This window comes from Episyrphus balteatus, chromosome 3 (genome assembly GCF_945859705.1).
Source record: "Episyrphus balteatus chromosome 3, idEpiBalt1.1, whole genome shotgun sequence".
Lineage (NCBI taxonomy): Eukaryota > Metazoa > Arthropoda > Insecta > Diptera > Syrphidae > Episyrphus > Episyrphus balteatus.
The window spans coordinates 62,648,047-62,673,532 of record NC_079136.1 but is presented as its reverse complement, the minus strand read 5'-3'; the positions used below and the strand labels follow the sequence as shown (position 1 = coordinate 62,673,532).

Sequence of the window (25,486 nt, the reverse complement as noted above, 5' to 3'; positions counted from 1 at the left end):
AGTATTGGAACGTCTATTCTGGTCACCGTTATTATATTATATCTTGTTCGAATAGACAACAAAGACCAAAGGCATGACGTTTCACATTTAATAAGTTTTTGTTTAGCATGATGACACAACAACATCATTAACATCTCAAAACAACGTGCTCATAGTTCGTTGATGTCGTCGTGTCATGTCAATATTTCTGTCATCGACATTATTCATTCTCATCCTTATCCATATTCACGGCTGCTCTTCTGTCCTGTTGATTTTGTTTTGTGGCCAAAGCTAAGAACTCGGAAGTTAGGTATTCATCCCACATTGATGGTAATTTTTCTTGGGGATTTAATTTTGTGGAAAGAGCGAAAGTTTTAATGTCAAGTTTATGTTTGGTAATTTTTGAAATACAGCAGCTTTTGTTTTGAATAGTAATTTGGAAAAAAAATGTTTCTGATGTTGATTAAGAGGTCACGATAATCCAGAAAGATTGAAGTTTGTTTTTAAATTCGATGTCAAAAATTAGAATTTTGGTTAAATAAAGGAATTGGAAAAAGTCGAATCTAAGTTTTTGAATGTTATAGAAGAGCTATAAAATAAAGCAACCAAGAGAAATAGACCCAAATATTTTTGCTACAAATATTTCTTGCAGTATTTTCTAATACAATTCAATCATATCCAAAGCCAATTAAACAATTCAATCAACAAACCAACTGCATTTGTATTTATATTAATTTCTTTCTTTTCAGATTTAATAACATTTGCAAAAAAATTACCTACCAAAGCGGAACCCACATGATCGCATATAAATCAACTAACTGAACATTTTGGAAGACGAGAAGCCAGTTATAATTCAAAAGTAATGCGAAAATTGTGCAAGATACAAACTTACCCGAACGGAACGCTTGGTCTACATTTAAGTCGCGCTCCATGGGATCCATACCCTTGGGTAAGTGGAGTGCAAGATGGTTCGAATGCGTACCAGGCTGGAGTGCGTGCCGGTGATACGGTACTTGAGCTAAATGACTGTGATGTGCTAGGACAGAAAATATCTGAATTAGCAGCTAAAATACAAAAACATTGCGAAGGTGGTTGCAATTATGTTACGATGCTGATATGGCGAAATAAGACTGATAATAGTGTAAGTCTATACATAAAAATTTTAAACTTTGAACAAATTTGTTGTTGTTGTTTAATTTAAGTCAAACAATAGATCTAGCAATTGATTAAGTGTTATTTTATCGTTATTCATAAGGAAGGTATTTTAAAACCATTAATACGCACAGAAATCATATAAAGACCCTAATAAAAATAAACAAAATTCTTGACCGCCGCACCAGAGCTGCACCACCGCCGTTTGACGAAAAATTTCGGGGCACCACACTATGGGACCAAACGATGTAAATCATCTCAAAATTCCATAACTTTTTTTTTTCTTAATATTTTTGTTTGAAATTTGGCACAAATATACTACAATGTATATGCTTCAACATGGAATAAAAATCAAAACTAAAAAAATTATGTATGTATTTATTATAACATTTTCAAAAACAGAAATTATGAAAAAAAGCTCAAATTCATCAATTAATGGCTTAATTCATATACAAAATTATATTTTAAGTCGTTGTAATTTGTGTTAAATATAAGTGAAGTTATCCTATATATAATATTTACTGATAAGAAAGCAAAAATTAAAAGATTATTAATTCAAAAAAAGCATACGAATGAAAGATGATATAAAATTCATTGTAGGTAGAATTTATTTTATAAGTAAGAAAAGAAAGAAAAAATGTGAAAGGGATAAGTATCCAAAAACGTAGAGACTAAATTAACCACTTTCTTAATAAAATCAAAATTATTGTGTATTTTATAAAACTCAAACAAAAAAAAAGGGATGGAGAGGAAAAAAGTATTAAAACGAAATAGAATATGAAAATAATTTATATTTTATATAGAGAAGGCTTTTTAAATAAAACAAAAGCTTGAGATAAGAATTAAAATAGCGTAAAAAAATAATAGTTTGAAAAAATGGGATGAAATTAAATAAAATCAAATCTGCAGATTTTGATTTGCGGCAGAAAATGGGACTTTAAATCCGTTCAGATGGTCAAGATTTAATCAAAACATTATTTATTTTGTTCGCCATATCGCTACAAATTAGTTAGCAGTTTTAATGAAACTCAATTTCTTACTTTTATTTTAAAGCAACACCCTAAAAAATAAATTGTACATTTTGAAACTGGTTTATCATTTTTAAAACTTGCCTAGTTATCAAAGTTTTCAAAAAAAGTATACAAAATTCGGAAATTGAAGTTAGGATGAAAGATACTTTAATTTGAATTCAACAAAACAAGGTTTTTCAGAGTAAAAAAAAAAAAACAATAAAAAACATAGGCTTTTGTTTAAACTAATTTGTAGCGAAATAATTTTGTTTTTATTTGTCAATTGTTCTTAATTGAAATTATTGTTTAAGGGACATATTTGTAAAAAAAACAAAAATAAATTATGAACAGCGGAAGCAAAATACTGTTTTAAAGTAGGAATTTTTCGAAATTTCACAAGAAGTGCATTTAATCGAAAACCGTAAATATTTGGGATAAACAAGTTACCAAATTTTAAGAGCCCTTTAAATAGCCTATCAGAATATTTCATTTGAATCATTAATTTTGAGACATCCTATAGATGACAGTAAAAAAAAGATTTGCAACAATTTTTGGAAAATTTTTATTTTATACATTTTTGACCGTAAATCAAAATGGCGCAAATATGCGCAAAATTTTATTTCTATTCCTTAATTTTGAGTAAAATGAGATTCTAAATTCATTCATAACTCGACATCGGCAGTCGTCGGCAAAGGAGAAATCTACAATTGAAAATTAAAGTTGTCCAAATTACTTCCCATTAATTGTTATTTTTTCTAAGCAATCAATTTAAAGTTCATTCAAAAACAAATAACGGATTTAGAAAGAAGAGATTCTAACCTTTTTATTGATATACAACACTTATAAGGTTTCTTCACAAACTTCTAAGAAAACTAAGTTTAAACTGTTATATAAAATTGGACGAAAAACAATAAAAATTGAAATGTAAGGTTCGAGACTCATTTTAAGTACTTTTATCCAAAATATATTAAAAACGATGTATGCTATCATAATGGCGCACATGTCTATTATGTTAAACAATCATTACTTTTTTGAAATGATCACATTTGTTAAAACCAATTTTGAGATGGTTTTGGTCGTTTGGTCCCATTGTGCACCACCGCGGCACCACGACTGCACCACGTCCGTACCATTTAATTTTTTTCATGATACATAGTTTTGGATTATTGAAAAATAAAAAAAAAAAAGAAATACCGACGAGAAGGAGATTCGAACCCAACAAGTCATGTTTGTACGATCTGGCAATTTGTTGCTTAACTCAAAATATCTTTGAAGACGACTTAAACTGTATAAGTAAGAGAATAGAATTTTTTTCATTCAAAATGAAATGGTGCGGTTGTGGTGCAGTCGTGGTGCAGCGGCGGTGGTAGAGCGAATTTTGTTCATATTTTAAAAAAAATGAAATGGTGCGAACGTGGTACAGCGGTGGTGCGGGCGGTTTAGAAATTTTTAAAATGGTGCGGACGTGGTGCATCGGTGGTGCGGCGCAATAGAAATTTCTGATAATAGTGCGGACGTGATGCAGCATAGGTGCGGCGATCAAAAAGTGCTGCGGACGTAGTTCAGTGGTGGTGCGGTGGAATTCCATTTTTACTCGGGGACATTTATTTAAATGACTTTTTTTTTGTTTTATTGAACATACTATATACAATTGACTTAAGCTTAACTTATTTCTAATAAGATACATTGATTGATATTAAAATTTGTTGGCACATATGGGGCCTAACCTTATACAATGGATAAAAGATAAAATATATATAAATATAGTACATGAATAGGCTTAATTTTACAAGTCTGCTGACTAGGTTATCCTCGGGGTGTTCCGTCCCGGTTGTCCAGTTGTGGTATTGATAATGGTGGGTTGGGTGGTATGGCATTTAGCCGCGGTAGTAGGCCGATTGCGTATCGGCGTAAAAGTAAACTACTTCCTCGTTGTCGTTTGGGATTATGTGCTCATCCAGAATATCCAAAGCACTAAGGTATCTGGGTTCGGGATGTCGTTGTTGGGTTCTCATGCTTCTCATCAGCTGATTGGGGTGGTTGGCGATGCTTCCGACAAGTTTCTTTGCAGATTGCAGCAGATACTTTTCCAACGTCATGATGTTTGCTTCCTCGTAAAGTCGCTCGTTGCTGTAGTATTTTTGTCGCTGTCGATCGAAGTAAAGTCCGGTGCAGATCCTCAGGATTTTCCTCTCAAAAATTTGAAGTTCCTTCATGGCTGTCTTGGAAATGGTATACCATACCGGAAAGCTATAGGCGATGACAGGTCGTAGAAGCTGCTTGTAGATCAGGAGTTTCGTTGGTTGGCTTAATCCGTTTCTTCTCTTCATCAGGGGGTGAAGGCGATGGAAGGCGTAGTTGGCTTTTTTCAGGACAGACCTAGAGTGAAGGTTGAACCTCAGGAGCTCGTTAAAGTTGATCCCTAAATACTTCGCGTTGCGTTTGGCTGACAATTTAGTACCATCAGGTAGTGTAAGTGTGATGCTCCTACAGTTTGCAGCTGACCGAATGCTTCGTCCTCCTGTTCGTCTAAAGCACAGTAATTCCGATTTGGATGAGTTGATCCGGATACCCCATTTACTGTAGAACTCATACAGTTTTCGAATGTGAGCTTCAACTTTCCTGGCAGCTATCGTTGGCGAGACGGACTTGTAGTATGTGAGCGAATCGTCAGCGTAAAGCAGGTTCTCACACTCACTTGCAAGCGGCTGGTCTGACGTCAGGATACTATAGAGGAAGGGACCAAGTTTTGATCCTTGGGCAACTCCAGCTCTAATGCACTTCATTGCTGATTTTCTATCCTCCACTTGTACGAAGAAGTTCCTAGAAGAAAGAAAAGAAAAAATGATTTTTATTAGTGCTACAGGGAAGCCTAGTAAATGAAGTTTATGGATTAGGGCTTCTATCCATACGCTGTCAAATGCTTTCTCGACATCCAGAAAGCATGCGACGGTAACTTGATGGTTGTTCAAAGCTGAGGTGATGTCTTGGTGGAACTTCATGAGCGGATGCAGTGTGGAGTGCTTCTCCCGAAAGCCGAACTGCATGTCTGGGATAATGTTGAAATCGCTGCAAAACTTCTTGAGCTTCCTCAGTGTCAGCTCTTCCAAGAGCTTACTTAGGTTGTTGAGAAGAGAAATTGGCCTGTAATTAGATATAATGTTCCTCGCACCTTTTTTAGGAATTGCCACGATTCTTGCAGTTTTCCATTTCTGCGGGAAGTAGCTGTTGTTGATGCAGTTGTTGAGGATAATGGTTAAGAAGATTAATATTGTCTGCGGGAGCCTCTTAATAACGAAGTTGGAAATGCCATCCGGTCCGGCTGATTTCTTAGGTTTGGATAGGCTAATTATTTCGGCAATCTCTTCTGGGGTGCTCAGGTTTGGGCTGTCAACTGGATCACTTGCGGGATTGGTGTTGCTGAATGTTGCTACATCGATGTTAGGTACTAAGGTCCTTCGGATGGATGCTTCCATTTCCTGTAAGAAGACTGGGTCTGCGGAAGGGTTCGGTGTGAAGTTACCTTCGAAGTGGGCTGCAAATGCTTCTGCTTTTTCTTGAGATGTTGTTGCTTCTCCATTGTTGGTGTTAATAACTTCCGGCATTGGTGACTTCTGTCCAACAATTCGGATGATATTCTTGAAGGCATCAGGTCCGGGCTTTATTGACTGCAGTCTCTTCTGGAACTGTGTGTTGTTGAAGTGTTGAATGGCATTACGGAGCATGATGTTGGTGCACTGCAGCTCACTCCACACTGTCCGGTAGTTGGCATTTGATGTGTTTAAGTCCCGTTTGTGGATCCTTTGGAGGCGTTTTCTTAACCGCTGTCTGTGTGCGTATAAATTTTGCACGTGTACTGGAAGATGTTGGTAGCGGTCCTTTGATGTCTTCGGCTGTTTTTGATTGTCAAGTGCACTTGTGATTGCCGTTTCCAGAGAATCAATAGCAGCATCAATTTCAACATTCTGGAGATTTCTGTTGTGTGGTGGGAAAGTGATGGAAAAGTGATGGATTGTTCAACCTCTCTCTGCAGCCTGTCTATATCCAATCTCCTATAGTTGATGAAGTGTTCCGCTGGTTGTGTCACTAAGTTGATGGGCTGATGAAGCTTAATACTGAGCTGTATTTAAATGACTTTGACTTTATTTTATGTTTGCTATACAAGAAAGGTATAATAGAAGGTATATATAGTAAGGAATTATGATAAGAGTATATAGGCAATGCCGTTAGTCTACCAATACTTTACTAAAATTGTAAGTTTGCATGAGCACCATTTTTTGTACTCATAATGCATAGTGCCAAGGCGGATTTCGGTGGGAAAAAATATTACCCCTTATTACCATTACAAAAGTGCCCTTCTCATTGAAAATAAAAATATACTTTAATTTGCATAACTTGTTTACATAACTTCAAAAATATTGAGCAAAATGTCAAAATCCAAATTTTTATTTATTTTAATATTTAAAAAAAATTGGATTTTGATAAAATTTTGTAAAAGTGTAAGTAAGCAAAATATTAATAATTTTTCTATTTAATTTTTTTTTTTACATTAATTGAGTGCATTATCAAAATAAAATGCACGATTAGGTTGCACGTACTTGCTCTTATGATTAAAGCTGCTTTGAATGTTAAATCTTTTTATAAACTCAAAAATATTTCGTTTTATGTCGTTTTCGATTGGCTCTCCGGAAGCGTCCGGAATCATTCAGAAGACTTCTGAAACCGTTTTATTGGCATGAAAAACAGCCAGAACGCTTCTCAGAAGAGAAATTCTCTTCTTGATTTCAAATCAGAATCAAATCAAGAAGCACTAATACATGAATACTCACATGTCAAAGATACACTCAATCATTGTTTATTATTATTTTTCATTCAAATTTTTTTCGTTTTCTGAAGTTAATTTGTTTATTTATTTTCAAACAAATAAATAAAGCTTTTAAAATATTTTGCAAAACGAATTCCCGATTAATTTGTTGAATATTAGGCACTATTTTCTTCACATATTAATTATTTTTCAAGTCTTATGCCATATTTGACATTTTAAATTTCACAGAAAAACAAACACAAACACAAAAAAAATAGAATTGAGTGGAAGCAATTCAAACTGTTTTATTGGATTTCAGAATGAGTGAATCCTTGAGTGATTCCAATCGAAAACGACATTACTTTTCTGACATACAAAATAAAAATGAATTATGGTTAAAACGTAATTTCTGGGATCTTCATTTCCGGGAACACTTTAAGATTCTGAAGAAATAATAAAGTTTTATCATCAAAATTGTCTTTGGTTTTGGTATTTTCAATCAGAATTTTATCCAAGTATGGTGGTAATATAAACATAAAGAAAAAAAAATATAGGTATAATTCTTGCATAAAACGAAATTATTTTATATAAATTGGTTCTTGAACAAAAGACCTCCTGAATTAAGACCATAACGAAATGAAGAAATGCCCCAAAAATAAATGAAATAAGGCCCCAACATATTTTGATTTTGTTTTTTTTTTTTTTTTTTTTGAAAAATGGAAGAAAATCGCAATCGTTCTATTTTCAATATGAACTTCATTTTAGAAAATCCCCAAAGATGTTACAAACATTTTGAGGATGTAAAATTCATTTTTGATTCTTAGTTGTAAAGATCGTTCTGCAAACCACAACAAGTGGTACTAAACCTATTCTGGGTCCTCGATTAGTGGATTTTCACAAAAAAATTTGCGAAAGACCATTTCGTTTAGTATTTTCATGTTTATTATGAAAAATTAAATAAGGCCCCAAAAAGTGTTTAGGTAAAATAAAATTAAATTGAGCCCCAAAATTAGTGTTAGGGTCATATTTCGTTGGGGCCTTATTTCATATAAAATTATGTCCCAAGAACAAAAATGAAATAAGGTCAGAAAATTTCAGAAATTTCGTTGTTGTTGTTTTGTGCGTTGTTTTCCTTTTGGGCCTTATAGCATTTATTTTGCCTTATTTCGCAGAGCCTTTTGAACCATTTGGTATTTACGGTACCTGTCATAAAACCATTTTCTTGATTTCTGGCTTTGCCCTAAATGATTTAACCGATTTCAACGAAAATGTTAATGCAGACATTCCAATTTTCTTTTTTTTTTTAAGTTTCAATTTTTTACCATGAATTCCTAATCGAATGAGTCAAATTTTACTAGGACGATAAATAAGTTGGGCTGCATTTGGTTCTATTCCAACTTTGCCAGACTCAACTTTTTTATATGACTCAAGCGAGCTTTTATATTTTTTTAGGGTTACGAAATTCCATACCAATTTTATGAGTGCATACATTTTTCTTATACAACTTTGTATTTATGTTCATTATGTTTATATCTATTTTTACTTATATTTTTATCAAAGTGGTTAAAAAAAAGTTTTTTTCATTTATTTTGCAGGTGGTAAACCAAGATTCATTGCAAAAATTTGCAAAATGCCTCCAGAACGTTGCTCAACTCTTAGAATGTCCCATCTGCCTTGAGGTAAAGTTTTTAATAATAAATTGGAATTTTTAATTTTAAACTATATTATATTCTGCTACTACCAAGTAGGTACTCGTAAGTATACACAATATCCACAAACATAACCTCCTCTATATATGAAAGGTCCTCTCTCTGACGGGCATTTTCCACAAAGCAAATTTAAGTTGTCCTTAAACCGTTGTTGCCATCGTCATGTGTGCATTAACCATGTCGTCTATGAAGTTCGAAAATACCTGGTGGGGGTAGAATGTTATACAGCAGTGACCAAAACGCTTTTAGGCCAATACATATTGCTTGTGGCTTAAATGGGTTACGTTATTTCTAAAATACATATACACTACGTATGTATATGTGTTTTGGAAGGTATAGTGCAAATTTGAACAACCAACGGCCGGTGACGACATTTTGAAAGGTATCTTCCATTTATACGAGCCATATAGTATTAAACCATATATACAGTGTAGTTTGCCTGCAGGAAGTACACTAACCTAGTTACGCACACATTAGGACAAGCCTAGCATCATAAAGTAATGCAGTGCATTGTGTCGGTCATGAAAGGAAGAATTTGTGAGACCAAACTTGAAACTAAAGTAACAGACACCATTATTACAAGTTTTGGTGCTCTACTGGCTATATGATGATGGTGAACATCGTTTTTTCGTGAATGTGTGTTTGTGTTGTTGTAAAATTATGGGAATGGAATAGCCACAGGAGATTTGTGATATTGAGGTTAAAATTCCTAAATTTTACAAAGTAATTTCATACGATCAACATTTCTTTTTTTTTGCTCAAATTTTTGCTTTTCTAGGTAAAAACTGTACTGAACCATGTTTTCAGTTATAACGTGTATAATTTTCTGACTTTTGAGGAAAGGATTAGTAAAACCGTGGAATGGTTCAGAAATTTGAATTTTTATTTCAAAAGTAAGACCTTTTGTGCCTAAGCACACAAATTTTGTTTAATCAAAATCTTTAGAGCCTTTTTAAAAAGTCATATGAAAGGTACTGTTTATTTGGGTCCTTAAAAAATCAATTGTTTATTTAAGGAATCAGAAAAAAACATTAATACATTGTTTAAACCAAATCCCTTCACTCGTTTGGGTGGTTGCCTGCGATGACGAGACCATATTCACAATGAAATCTAAAAAACTGGCTTTATCATGCATACAAAATAAGAGAAGAAACTTAAAATATTTGTTGTTAAAGCATTTTTAATATAGTAAAAGTTTTCTTAAACAACAAACATACACTTTAACATTTTATAAGATGAAAGCAAAAAAAAAAAAAACATAATTTTCATTAAGGATTTAACTTGGTGAAGTTTTTCCAAGTATCGTAAAATGTATGGGTTTTCTTTCAAGCTTTTGAAGTCCAAACGGATAGATTGATCTTCAAACTTGGTGTGTTGCAATTTTTGGAGACTGTACCGAGGATTTTTTGATTTTTTTTTTAAACTTTATCTAACGGTACCTGATATGTAAAAACAAACTCATGACATTTCATGAATAAAGCTAAGCATAACCTATTTTAAAAAATGTGGTTGTCTGTAAAGTCGGTTTACGGAAAATGATCTTACGTGATAACGTTATAAGAAAACAAGTTGTGTGCTTTTGTTAAAAAAATTATCTAAAAATTATTTATTTGTCAACTTTCTTGCAAAAAAAAAAAAAAAAATCATAAGATAATAAATCTAATAGTAAAGTACTTTAACTAAAGATTAAAACCTTATATATTTATATCTGTATGTTTTGTAGAAAAACGGAATAACTTTTTGAATCCAATCATAATTTACAAGAAAAAGCTAAAAAAAATACCTTTTTTTTCTCATTATATCAATTTTTTTATTTGAAAAGCCTACAAAAAAGGCCTACTATTAAAAAGCTAAATATTTCTTCTAAAGAATACAACCATTTTTAAATTTTTACAATGCTCAAAAAGTAATAAAATAATTTATTAAAAACAATCATTTCTTATGAAAAAGAAGACAATTTTACCATGTTTATGGGAAGATAATACAGTATTTATCTCATAAAACAAAAATCGAAAAAAATTTAATTCTCAAAGGGACATGTTGTTGTGCTTTTCGCTTCTGGAACAAACTTGACCAAATTTTTACCTAGCTTCAACAGTTCCTTTTCGTTTCCCGGATCATTGAGATAGAAACTTGTGAGAATGTGGTCCATAAAAGTTTGTTTTTGAATGAAAGAAGCATACCAATATGTTCCTTTGAGAATTCAGTTTTTTTCAATTTTTGTTTTATGAGATAAATACTGTATTATCTTCCCATAAACATGGTAAAATTGTCTTCTTTGAGCTCAATGCAAAGGGTACTTTTGCTAACAAGGTTTTTGATGAAAGAATGGCATTTCCAAATTCAGACTTTTTGGAGTCAATCCGCGATAAAGTGAATTCTTCAAAATGCTTCAATTTTTTTAAGTGCATTTTTTTCGTTTTTTGTCCATTTGTGGTAAATTTTTAGTAGCATAATTATATTTTTGTGTTTGTATATTTGGTAATTTTTAGTTTCCCGCGATAAATTCAGTTCTCTACAGATTTTTTAACAGACACACAGAAACTATGACTTGCAACAGAAGATGCACCAATTTCAATGTTAATTTCCGCCGTTTTGCCCAATTTTTTACAAATGGGGCCTTAACAAGTCTGTCAGTTGTATACGTGCTTGAAACACGTAAAATGCATTACCTTACATTACCAACGTTGAAAAAGAACGTTTGTCAAAATACTTTTTTCCCTCAAAATTTAGTACTTTTTATACAAAAAATGCAGCCTCGAAGCATAATACCAACTATATGACTGACATTGACCATCATGAGATTCACCATATTATACTTAATAAATAACCGTCAACTTCCTTATTTTATGTTTAACCGTTACAGATTCTTCTCATCAGTTAGAAAAATGTTCATTTTGTCAAAATACTTTTTCCGACCATTGTATATATAATTTTTGTATCTCCAACTGATGTTTATTTTTAATTTTTAATTGAAATTTTTGCCGCACTGCTAAAAATTTCAGGTGGAACGGGAGAAAATGGCTTCACTTTTTCGTGGATGCTGCCATGGTTCATCTATTTATAAGACGTTATCACGTCAAAAAAAAAAAAAAATCAAAAACCCCAGTTGCAGATTCCTAAAATGTAACTTATTTGCTACTCTATTAAAATATAGAATCTGTACTTAATACGAAGTTTTTCACCTCGTAAGAAATTGATCAAATTAGCATGAACTTGCAAGAGGCCAAACCGTTTTTACTCATTTTTATAGGAAAATTTATTCTAAAAAGCAATAGATTTGAACGTTATTCAACTCTTTCTTTAACATTTTCAACAATAAAAGCAGTTAAAGTACCTACTTTAACATATGGAGTACCTAATCCTTTTCCCTCCTACCATTCGATTCACAGTTTAAAAATTCTTTTGTAATTTAATGTTAACTTGGGAATAATACAAATTTTTCATTTAACTTATTTGTGTATAAAAATTAATGTTTTTTTTTTTTTTATTCTCTTTCAAAACAGATCGTTAAACCACCCGGATGGCAATGCTGTAATGGACACGTGCTCTGCAATAGTTGTCGAGGTCGTACAGTCAAATGTCCCATTTGTCGAGTCACACTTGGACCACGAGGAAGATGCCTACTCTCCGATAAATTGTTCACACTGCTCGCCGAGAGTTTTCCCTGCGATGGAGGTAAGAAGAGAAAAAGGACGACACGACGACGACAAACAATAAAAACTATTTTTATATATACCTACACATTCGTACAAAAATTACTACACATAGTATGGATATTACAAAAATTTTTTCTTCACCAGTTAGGACTCTTTGGACTTTAAATGTTATCTCTATGCCATTCTGGTGTATAAGGTAGGTACACCAACCAACCAGTGTCCAAGAGCATTAAGTGTCCTTCTTTATGGGTGCGAACACAATGCTATTGCATGAGCTATATGTCATGTTCTCCGATAGTAAACACGTAGTTCTTCGGACACCATCAGTACCAAGTTCTGGCCAGGATATGTTCTTCTGGTTTATTCGATGTGTATTACAACACACCAGCTTTAACCAGTGGCAATAAAAATGTCCTGTGGGATTTCAATCATTAATCTATCTCTCTCTCTTTTTCTGCTAAAATAACATTAGGCATAGATACATACCGGAGAAGTAGTAGTGCTTTCTAACTGAAATGCTAGTTATAATATACCTTCACCTTCACATCTACGAGCTGGACCAGATAACAAAAACTCTTTTTGCTTTTGGCTCTGTTAAAGTATAGAGAGATATAAATATATATATATAAAGTCAAAGGAAGAACCGAAAAAAAGCTTTTAGGATCCTGCAATTTGACCAAAGGGGTTTTCCCAAGCAGAACAAAAAGATACTCTACTCACAATTCAGAAATGGGATATACTAGAGAGAGATATGGTAGGTGAATCTCTGGACATCAGAAAAAGGATAACAGACAGACAGAAAAGAAAGAATATTCACTATATGTATAGATAGATTTAATGTGTGCTGGTTTTCTATGGCAAATCGGATTTGCCTCTAACTCTTCAATTTTGTGTTAGATATATGTATGAAGAGACTTCAATTTCAGCATCCCACAAGAATCATATTTGCAGATGGACCGAACGAACGACTGACGAAAAAAATTTCCGCTAATATCCTTGTCCAAATGGGCTTGTGCACTCCATTTAATGGAGTGTGGCAAATGGAATAGTCATTTTTTTTGCTTTTTTTTTCTTGATATTATTTGTTTTTTGTTTTATAAATCAAACGAAAAGAAAAACAAAAAAAAAACAAAATAAACGATTTTAGTGGAAAACCCGTCTGGATGATGAAATAAATTAAGTTTTTTTTTCACATTTTTACCATGCGCAGGAAGGTTGTCTATTTTTATTAGTCGGATTTAAGACATTAAAAAAATGATAAATGGTTTTGTAATTAATTTTTTTTTTCATTCTTTATTATTTTGAAAGTAAACTTTTAGCTGTGTAACCAATTCTAGTTATGGCTCAAGATGAAGAGAATTGTTGTTAATAAGATTATGTTATAGCAAAAGTAAATATCTAATTAAAATGTTTAGTAAAGCTATCTTCTTAACTGATATTATTTTAAATAAATTAATATTGAAAACAAAAACCGTTCTCGACTGATAAAATTTTTTTTACAAGAGCCCAACAAAAATCATTCTTAAGATATAAATTTTATCATCAAAATTTTAGTTTTGTTTTAACTGCAAAAACTATTTGCTATTTTATTTTTTCTAACAAATTTTGTTTCAAAATTTCTTGGAAGTGTCTTGAATTGTTTTCGAAAAATTTAAAGGTGAAGAAAGTGCAAATAATATATGTTTTTGTTGTTTTAAAGGAACAATCTTACATAAATATGCGACGCACGTTACGCCCAAAATATTTCATCATAATCGTAACAGTCGTTTTTGAGAACATATTTTTCTTTTAGTTTCGACCTGGGACAAAAAGTAGGTTGTAATAGATGATACATCATAAAATCTTGGTAGTAATAGATGATACATCATAAAGTCTTGACACAGACAGGGGGAGCGGGGCTCAGGGGGCTCAAGCCCCCCCAAGTCTTCAAGATCATGTTTTTATTTAGCTGATTTCATCATAATGTACATGATTTACTAAAACTTGTTCGTAAATCTTAGAGATTTAGAGGCAGCACAGATGCTCGAGCCCCCTCCAAATTCTGAAATGGCTGTTTGGGTTTGTTTGAGTAAGAGCCTTAGCTGAAGATGAAGATTGTGATAATTTTTTTTCGGATTTCAGTCCAATTCCGAATTCTTTAGATAATTTTTTAGTATTTTGACGTCCAATTACATCACCGTTAAATTTTTGCAAAACTTCTTATGCAATCTCAAAACGCCGTATTTGATCAAATATTTACTTTTTTTTTTTTAATAATATTTTTCTCAAAGATATTGGAAATAGAAATTTTTGATATCTCAAAATCTAAGTGGTCAACAGGTTTCTTTAAGAAAATTGCAGTATTACGCTTCCAATTTGGATTAAAGAGCACCATATTACGAAAAAGCATATATATTTCGGATTAAAAAAGAATTTCATTTAAAATTAGTTTTTGTGACTTTCACGTTCTGCATTTCACTTTTTGCGTATTCATTTGCCGAAAGTGAAATAGGTGTTCCGCATTTTTTCACTCATTTAGATTTTCAATTCAATTTAGAATTCAATTCACTATGTTTCTGTTCGTGAATTTGGGGGCCTTTTCCTATGAATTGCTGTAATTTCACTTTAGGAACAAAATAAAAATGGAAGTTCCTTCAGTTTTGACAGTTAGAAGCAATTTCGAAGTTTTCGAAACCGATCGAAATGAAGAATATTGATATTTCACTTCACGTGAAATTGAAAAGTGATTTGAATTCACTTTCGTTCGAATTGCGGAACATGGTCGTATATACCTTACGAAAATATTGATAAGTATAGCCCAAAAACTCTTGACGTGATATAAATTAATCTGTAAACAGTTTTGGATTCAGCACATGACAAAGTTCGAACGAAATAAAGAGTTTTTTTTTAAGGATGACTCAACTCCCTGCTGTTTGTGTAAAATGTTTGCGACACAAGAACTTTGAAAAAACACTAGGTACTCTGAATGTGAAAGGAGGAGACAGTAGTACGAATCTGTGGAGAGCACTATAATGCAACTAGGTATACCACTTTCAGTACCGCAGCACAGCGTTTAACTCTCGATCAAAGATTAATAAAAAGAAATGAAAATTTTTTCGCACAAAATTTTTGAAAAATTTTCCAGCCCCCTCCAAAATTTTTTCTGGATACGCCACTGAACAGGGTTGAATGTACATATGTACCTATGGTAAAAAAATTAGAAAAAAAATATAAAGTAAAACAAAATTATGTTTTTAAATTTTTTTAAAACTTTTTGAAGAATTTTTTTTACATTTTACACTTCAAAACGATAAGAAATACCTGGCGGTAATTTTTGAATAAAATTGGCCCATGCTATGCTTGAAATATACGAACCTTAAAAATATTTAAATTTTTGCAAAAAACAGCAACGCCATATTTCCGTTCTCGGCATTTTTTGAGAAAAACGCAGTTTTTTAGAATCGAGAAGACTATTACGTACACCAAATTTAATCAAAATCGTTGGAGCCGTTTTCAAGAAAATTGCAATACCTCAAAAACTTTGTATTTGAAATATGTGTTAAAATGGAGATATTAAAAAAAAAAAAATAAAAAAAAAACGGGTCTAGGGAATTACGTAAAAATCATCTGTACCAAGTTTCAAGTAAATTTATCCATCCGTTTAGGCCCTATCTCGATTAACAGATGGAAGCACATACCTACCACTTTTTTGATCCTCTTTATTATCGTAATGTTGGTTTTGATTAAAACCTCGATTTTTTTTTCTACACGAAACCAATACTTGCCCTATAGAGCAATTAAAAATTATAAAAAAAAAAAAGTTATTTCATTTTTATTTATAACAAAACGTAAAAATATTACAAGACTACAAAATCATCTACAATTTCTTGTTTATATGTATTCAGGTAACAAATAAATTAATAGATTAATTTTTTTTTTGATAAACGAGGCATTTTTGAAAATATATTTTTTAGGTAGGTACCTATAACTATAAAAATTTTTCGAAAAATTTTCAATAAAAATTACAAAGCTTATGCTAAAACTGAATCCGAATCGAAGTTCATTTCACCCCATCACGTCAAGTTTTCGAGATAACCTCAAACAAGATTTTTGTTTAAGGGTAGGAGGTACCCATGGAAAATTTTGGAGGTTATCGTTTGACGTACTTCGTATTCGGTTTCAGCGACCAAATACTAACATAGTCGCATCAAGTCAGAACTTTTTTTGTGTTGGTCTGTTATTAATGCCAATTAAGATAAAATTTTAATTGAAACATAAAAACAATTAGTTTCAAACAAATACGTTTCTAGAAAAAAAACAAACTTTCTGAATATTGAATTTTTTAGATAACTAAAATGTTTTTTTACAAAAATGTTCTTTGAAATCGGTTACGTTCAATGCGAGAAAGCCAGACATCAATATAACGGTCCTATGGCAAGTAAAGTTAGTTAAGTTGAAAAAAGTAACTGACTCACTGATTCACTGACTTACTGACAGATCATAAAAATTATGAAAAACTTCCCGCTATCGTAGAATTGAGATTTTCAATTCAGGGGGCGTGGTAGCCGCCCATTTTCGCCGAATTTTCATCTAATATAGAGATTTAAATTCTTCAGCAATTCCTTGCAAAATGTAGTGAAATCACAACAAAAACATTACTGTTAAAAAAGACTCAAGTTCTTCTGTGTTGAAATTAAGCTGGCACTTTAGAGTAGAGCTTGGTACACTTTTACATGCATCTCAGTACTTTTTGTGCCAGCATAATTTCAAATCAGGAGAACTTGGGTCGTTTTTTTAGGAGTAATGCTTTTCTTGTGATATAAAATAACAAAAAACGACAAAGTTTCTAAGTAATTGTTATTTTCTTATGAGAGAACATGTAAACAAAAATTCTGTACATTAACCTGACTATTTTTTGTGTTATGCACTCTTTTCATAACACTCCAAAAATTACTTTCATCCGAACTTGTGTGATATTTTTCGGAACAAAATTAAAAGACGCAGATGTGGAGATAAACGTTTTGATCCAAACTAGCGTTACTGTGCTTGCCTTCAGAAAAGTGAAAATGGACGTTGTCATTGTTCGCACTGTGTCACTGTGTTAGCACCTTGCCCTTACTCTATTTAAAATTTTAAAATTCAAAGTGCATGAGTTAAGAAAAACGAAACTTCGTCGCTAACGAAAAATCCTATCGGACGAAATTTTTGGAGAATAAATTTTTTGCTTTTGCACTTCTTTAATAGTTTAGGCGTTACCTTTATAAAAATCTGACGGATCATTTATTAACTTCTTGATTTTCTAACAGTTTGTTTTCTTAGCAATCAACGTCCTTAAGATCCAAAAACCTATTGGTCGATAAAGATTAAATTTTTTGATGATTATGATCATATACTTAAAAACTAAAAAGTTTCATTACAAAACTTAGATAAACAAAAAGTCCAAAGTTACTTCCTAAATTATTTTTCTTCCAAACTCCCAAACTTATCATTAAAATAACAGTACCTATGCATTTGAAGTTACAAACTAGAGAATTTTTAACTAAATCATATATTTATGTTTTACTTTTCTAACTTTTTGTTTTATTTTTTACTTTTTTTAGTTAAAAAAGGCAATTCACTGTCCAGAAACTACCCAAATGACTGCCATGAGACCCCACCACTCATCAAAACTCAAATTGACAATTCACCACCATCATCGTCATCGTCTTGTTCATCGTCCTCATCGTCTTCATCATCATCATCATCATCACCGTCACCATCACCACGAACTTTCGAAAAAGTCTATCAACGAAAGCAGTTAACAGAGAACGCAATTTTAAATCATCTCAAAAACCCAAATAACAAAAACAACAAAAACAAGCATCATGACAACAATAAACTAGCTGTTGGTAGTAAATCAAGAACTCCTGACGACAACAGAGTAAAAAAAGAAGAACACGAAGAAACAAAAAATAACGACGACGAAGACGTCAACATTGTCGTCCATAAACTTAATCAAAAGTCAAAGAAGAAAAACGATTTTGTCGACAACTACGACGACGATGCCAAAGAATATGGTTCTTCTTGCAATTTACCCCCCTACCAACCCCACCAACAATACCAATATCATCATCAAAACCTCCCTCGTCGGTGTTGTGTACTCCTCGGACAACAGGAGTTAACTTTTCATTGTCCAACTGGGAAATCATTGTGCTCCTCCACCGATCGACCCAACTCTGACTACAACCTCGATTCTAAAGCCAAGACGTTAAATTGCATCTGGACACAAGATATCAGCCATCATCATCGTTTTCGTAGTCGTCCTCATCCAAGTCGAAGAAAACTAAAAGGTGAGGAGGAGTCGGCGAACTTTGTTGAAAGTCCTGGTAAATTTATCACGAAATGGGACATCCTGTCCCATTTGACTCAGGTTCATCAAATTTCTGTTGCACAGCATTATGCTAACTTTGGTCAAGCAGTTCGCTTGCAATTGTTGCAAAATTTTAAGTCCATTCCTTGCATTACAATTCAATCAGAACGCAACTGGACTCGGGATAAGGAGAACTTAATGCAAGCTTTTATGTCATCAACAAGGATGTGCAGAGAAAAAGTCCAAGGACATGGGCCAGAACATAAAACGACAGTTCATCGCAGCAATTTCATTCAACAGCAACAGCAAACGAATAGTACAGAATTATTCTTTGTTGCTTGCGTGCCTTTAGAAGACGATGACGATGACGCTGACGACGATGAATCAACGATGGCTGACGGCAACTTGAAAAAGGAGGAAGGATTTCATCGAAATTCCATGAATGACATTTTGCATGCAGATCCCGCAGATGATATACCACCAAGTTACGATGTTGTTGGTAATACCGCAGGACCTACTATTCCGTCGTCGTCGTCGTCAGTTGTTGTTGTTGTTGATGGAGGACCCCAGGCACCATATACGGGGGTCATTAAAATAGAAACGAAATCAAAATCAACCCGGAAAGGCAGCCATAGTCAAACAACAACTGGCCATTTGATTCTGGATTCAACTTCAGTTGAAGCTGAAGCCAAAGCTGATCCGGTGAAGTTTGCAACCTCCTCCTCGCAATCACGATATGTCAAGGACTGCCCAACCAATTCCCATGGTCGTAGCACCGGTTACAGGAACATTGGCCTAGGGGTCGATGCATGTACTTGGTGTTCCTTTCAATCTTCTTCCCATTCATCCTTGTCCTCTTCTTCATCACCATCATCATCATCATCGTCCTTGGCATCCTATTCGATGTCCAGTTCGACGAGCTCCTCACATTGTTGTTGTTCGTCTCCTTCCGACGACACTGCTGGCACTGGTGTAGTGAGCCGACAGCGACAGCATGCAATTTTCATTTGGTATTTCGGCAACGAATACGACGTGAAAAACTTTCAAACTGTGATCGAATGCAAACGTACAGGACTCAAATGGACAGGTTGTGTCCACCCATTGACGAAAAGTTGGTCGTCCTTGCAACGGCAACAGCAGCAGCATCAGCAACGGCACATGGAACAGCAATTTCTTGTAGTCGATACGATGCCAGATGGCGGCGACAATTTTTTCGATATTCTCATTCAAACTAAATAGCATCTATCTCTAAAAACATATATTTTGTTCTCTCTTTCTCTACTTCTGTAGATGTACTGTATTTGGGATTGAACCGATTGATGAGAAAAATCTGAGGAGAACTTCTACGGACTAAAAGTTATGAATTATTTAAAAATATTTTTAAGAAACTTAGATTGAAAAGCTTTAATTAAAAAAAGAATTAAATGTGTAACAACATATTTAACTATTAATTTAAATAATATATTATTTTATCATAATTCAAACAAAATTATTTTATTTGAAATAAAACTTTGTATCTTATACCTGCAGCTGAAAATTTGGATCGTAGAAATGGTTATAGAAAAAAAAAAATGTTTAAAGCAACTATACTTAGCTCTTGACAAAGTAAGTTTGTGTAAAGGGTGTCCCATAATGGCAGCCACAGATGAAAAATATTGGTGTACCTATACAGTTTTCTTTGCCAATTGCCAAGTTATAAAGGTTTTTTAGTGTCGTAAATTGAATTTTTTTAGGACCAAAATCAACGGACCAAAATGGAAAAAAGTTGTTTTTCTCAAAAAAAAAAAAAACGGCTCTAACGATTTTAATAATAAAAACTCATTAAAATTAATGTCGTTCTTTCAAAATTAAAAAAGACATATTTTGGACCGTTATTAACGGTATTTATTTACAATAGCACCGCTTTCGTCATGTCTTATTTTCTCCTAAACGACACTAAGAAATTCAATCAAAATATTTGCAGAAAAAGATATACCTAATGCTATAATTTAGAAAAATTTTCATAAAATTAGTATTGAATTAAAAAAAAGTTCAAAATTTTGTTTTTGGCAAATCAATTTTTTTAACACAGACTAATGAGTTTTATTTTTATTGAAAGTCTGTTTGCATAATATCTTGATTAATATTTCCTTTTTAAAAGTATAGGTACACATTTGTTTTTTAATTTTTGAAAATGTTTATATAGATAACTAAAAAAAAAAAAGAAATAAAACGATTCCAACGATTTTTAAATTTTCGTTTTTCAAAACAGGAAAATTTCAATTTCAATGTTTAATTTTTTGAATAATAAATTAATTTGAAAGGGTTTTTCAGAAATTTTAAAATTTTTGTTGGCAATTCTTAAGATTTTTTAAAATAACGACCGTTCAGTATTAATTTTATCAATTTGTCTGCATAAATCTATTTTTTATATTTTACTTACCTAACTTTTTTTAGTTTAAAAATTGGGAAAATCGATATAGATAAAAATGAAAAAGCTCTGCAACTTTTTTTGGTCCTTCTATATTTTTGTTTTACGATATCATTCATCAAACCAAAAGACACAAACCATGCCTCGTAAAAAATTAATGCACAAAAATTTTCACATTGAAAATCATAACGAAAAACCATCAATTGTGAATAAAACCTATTAAGCAGATAGTTTTATTTCTAGGAATAAGCTACATACAAATATCTGACTGTTGAAAAATTTTTGCTCTAACTGGGGAATAAGTACTAACTGATTGTTTAACTGACAATTGAAAAATTGGCTCTTAGTAAAATTTTATTTTTGAAGTTATACTTCTTATGGGACGGTGGGTATAAAAATTTGTTTTTTGACAAGAATGTCCAAGGGATTATGACGCGATCGCTCTCTCCGAGACAATTGGGCAGCAATGCTGTCGTTTAACCTTTAGAGTTGATAGTATTTTAGTACTTAAAAATGCAGTACGCCGCAGTACGGTAAAAAAAAACACACAACACGTGGCAAGTTGCATGTTTCATGTCGCAAGTTGCATGTGGCAAGTATCATGGTGCAAGTGCATGTGGCATGCGGCAAGTATCACAAGGCATGTGGCATTCAGTATGCAAAATGTGGCAACTTGGGTGTGGCAAGTAGCATGTGGCAAGTTGCATGTGTCAAGTTTCATGTTTCAAGTTGCATGTGGCAAGTTGCATGTGGCAAGTTGTGTGTAGCAAGTTGGGTGTGGCAAGTAGCATGCGACAAGTTGCGTGTGGCAAGTTGCATGTGGCAAAATGTATGTGGCAAGTTGCATGTGGCAAGTCGCATGTGGCAAGTTGCATGTTGCAAGTTGCATATGGCAAGTTGCATGTGGCAAGTTAAAATTTAATTTTTTTTTTCTCTATAAAGATTTTTTCATGGTTCAGGGAAGTCAGATTGTCTTGGGTTAAGGTACGGAGATAGCATCAAAAAATTTCCTAAGAATACCATAAGCTGAAACTGTTAAAAAAATATCTTGTTGGATTATTTTAATAATAATATATAACAAAAAAAAATAAAAATAACAAATGAAATTTATTTATTATAGGTACTGAGTGAGAAGTATAACTTCAGTCGCGTGTACATGTGTATTGTGTATACAAACACTCTTTTTTTTTATTTAAAATATAAGAACTTATGATTATTTTGTTTTATAAGAAGCAGTTTTTGAAAATAAGTTTCAAAATATTAATTTTTCTAAAAAAAAAATAATGTTTAATTTTATGTTTCAAATCTTAAAATTTTTGTATTCAAAACTACACTTATGTACATATTAAGTTCTACTGTTACGTTTACAAAAACGCTTTTGAATTTGATTTTTTTTTGTTGAAATCGGTTGTAGGTACCTATTGCTTGCAATACCTAAATCACTTTTTGTTTTTATAAATAAAACTTTCAAACCTCAATATTGACCATTTGAATTTGAAGAAAATCTGGGGTCGAAGAAAATGGTAGTGACATAAAGCGTCAATACGTTAACGTACGTATGCCGTAATTCGACCCCAGAATTTAAGGTTAAAAAAATTATATGACTTTTTTTGTATTTGGAGTCGCATCTAGAATCTTAAAAACATTTCTCTGTAAACCGCAACAAACGAATATTATTAAGAAAATAATTAGTAAAGATGTCACAATTGTGTCCATTTAGAAAAAAAAAAAAAATCATGTGTGCAATTCACACGTGGTAGAAGTGAAACCTTAAAAAATCATTTTTCTTGCAAAAAAAAATTGAAAAATCTACCTATTTTTATTCTATCACCTTCAAATCCATGTTTTTTATATGACAACTTAGATAAATTTTATATCATCTGAAAGCTTATTGTCTTAGCTCAAAATATATATATCGATCAGGTGTATGAGACATCTACAAAAAGAGCTAGAATTTTTTAAACTCGATGAAATTTCACCCAAAAAGCAAAAAAAAACATTTATTTTTATGTTCTCATGCTATTAAATCAATTTTTTTGTTTGACAACCTATAAAAAATTTTATATTATGTGAAAGATTCTTGTTTCACCTTTCATATGACGTATCAATCTCATTTCAAAGATGCCTACAACAGAAGTTAGAATTTTTTAAAGTCAACCATGTCGAATTTCCAGACTGAGATTACGGTACTTCCTACACTGGTGGCTGGTCATCGGCAACAGATCTCCACAGGTGTTTTGAAATATTTTTAAATTTTTTTCAATTTAAGATTGTGTAACTTGTAGAGCACGTAACGTTATGTGTGATATATCAAATAAAAGGTTATGTTACCAGCATGCGTATTAAAGTTAAATCAAATTTGTATGTGCACTAGATCAAAAGATATAACGTGTGTTGGAAAAGAACATCTTTTTACCGTTATCTCCGAATTTTGAATATGAAATTATTTGAAATTTTGTACAATTATAATTTATTTAATTACCTATCTACAGTACAAATTTCATTCATCTATCTATTAAAACAAAAAAGTTATAACAAGTTGAAGTCGTGTCGCGTTTTCGTTTCATCTTGTTACAAATCACTACGATACTAAAGAAGTTTTCACTTCAAAAAATCCAACAAGCAGCATAATAAAAGATCTAAAACATATGTCTTACTAATTTTCACTTTGTTTTCAAAATGTTTGAATTTTTTATTGAATGTGCACATTTATACCTTAAATCAAGATCGAACACCTTTTTGACATTAATTTAGCTAAATTTCTAGCTGAAAATTCCATTCACTTTGGAGCCAACATATTGAATTAAACAAATTTGGCAACTTTTTCGTATTTCCAATACTAATATGCGTCAGTGTACCAAATTTAACGACTTTTTGTCTATAAATACCCGTGCAAATAATTTTGTTTCCAAAAAGCACCAAGAGCACCACTGTTTGGACGGTGGGGTCGATAGTTCGGCTAAATCGATTTTTACTTGGGTTGTTATTTTAGTTTAAATTTGTATATATGGAAAAAAATGTTACGTATACGCCACAGTGACACATTTTACACACGTAGATCATTATATGACTCTTTAAAATTGGAAGGAAATGGGCTTGACCTGTCCTTTCGTTGCCTCTTAAATAGTGAACTTAAGGTTTTATTAAAAATATGTGAGTTTGGTATGTTTAGATTTTTTATAATGAACGAATTAAGTAATAAAATGTGTTTTTCATGAATTTTTTTATAAAGAAATAAAGTTTTATCAGAAAAAAAAAAAAAAACACTTATATAAGAAAATTTTTGTTTATTCATGAAATTCACCTTAATTTTTTTGTTTGAAAAAAATCGAATAGAAAAAAAAAACAAAAACAAAAAAGCAAAACACAACACCGGCAGTTCTTCGAAATAATAAAAACGGAAGAGAACGAGAACAAGGGTTCTAGTTGTATTTTTACTAGAATAAAGTCCTTGTGGATTGATCCCGCCCACCTGCTTTCGCCCACTTTCAATCAACACAGGTATACAAAAACCAAAAAAAAAGAACATGGAACAAGATACATTCTTTTTTCTTGTATTCTTCAAGGTGTATCTTCTCAATGTTTTTTTTCTTTCTAAAATCGTTCTCTTCTTCTCTATCTCCCTTTTCCTCAACTTTTACGATTTGGATTGAATTCAAAATTGGGATTGGTGTTTAATGTTTTTTTTTTTTTTTTGTTTTTTAATTTTTTTTAAGGAAAGGATGAGTATAGAAGTCGAGAACACTGTATGTCCTATATAGAACTGCTATATACCTATTGAAACAGAACGAAATAAGTATAGATAGTGAAGTATTTCCCGAAGGACTTTGGTTTGGTTTGTTTTGCTTTTGAATCCAAAGTGGACAGACAAAAAAAAAAAAAAAAAAAAGGATCAAGGAATGGGAAAGACAAGTTGTTTTGATGATGGGATTATTGGGATGTTTTCAGGTTAATTGGAGTAGATATACACTTTATTTCTTCGTCCAGCCAAAAGGCACTGAAGTGAGCTCGATTTGTTGAGAGATATTTTTATTTAACTTTGAAGGACTAATTTTTTGGGTCATATTGGATTTTGAGGTAGGTAGTAGGTATAGACGATGAAGATGATGATGAAGAGAATTACAATTATCTAAGAGTTGTGTATTTCTTTTTAATATAAAAGTTTCGTATGTGGTTGAAGGGTGTTTGGTTGTCAAATAAATATAAATACACAAAAGTTTTTTTGTTTGATTGATTGAAAATTTATTAGCTTTTTTACTTTTATTATTCAAACGATGTATTGTTTAATATTATACAGACATTTTTGAAGTGAAAACTTCTTTAGTATCGTAGTGATTTGAAACAGAATGAAACAAAAAAGCGACAGGAAAAATCAATTGATTAAAACTTTTTTGTTTTAATAAATGAACGATAAATGAATTAAAAATAATTTTAA

General features: G+C 32.1%; 1 protein-coding gene across 1 annotated transcript; it reads left to right on the top strand.

The window, feature by feature from the left end:
- The first annotated feature begins 452 nt into the window (after nucleotides 1–452).
- LOC129915313 (uncharacterized) lies at nucleotides 453–20,066 on the top strand. Its single transcript, XM_055994801.1, has 5 exons — nucleotides 453–556; nucleotides 729–1,120; nucleotides 8,541–8,624; nucleotides 12,161–12,332; nucleotides 17,893–20,066. Exons 2-5 carry the CDS (start codon nucleotides 842–844, stop codon nucleotides 19,878–19,880), a joined length of 2,523 nt encoding a protein of 840 aa, XP_055850776.1. The 5' UTR covers nucleotides 453–556; nucleotides 729–841; the 3' UTR covers nucleotides 19,881–20,066.
- The last annotated feature ends 5,420 nt before the right edge of the window (nucleotides 20,067–25,486 follow it).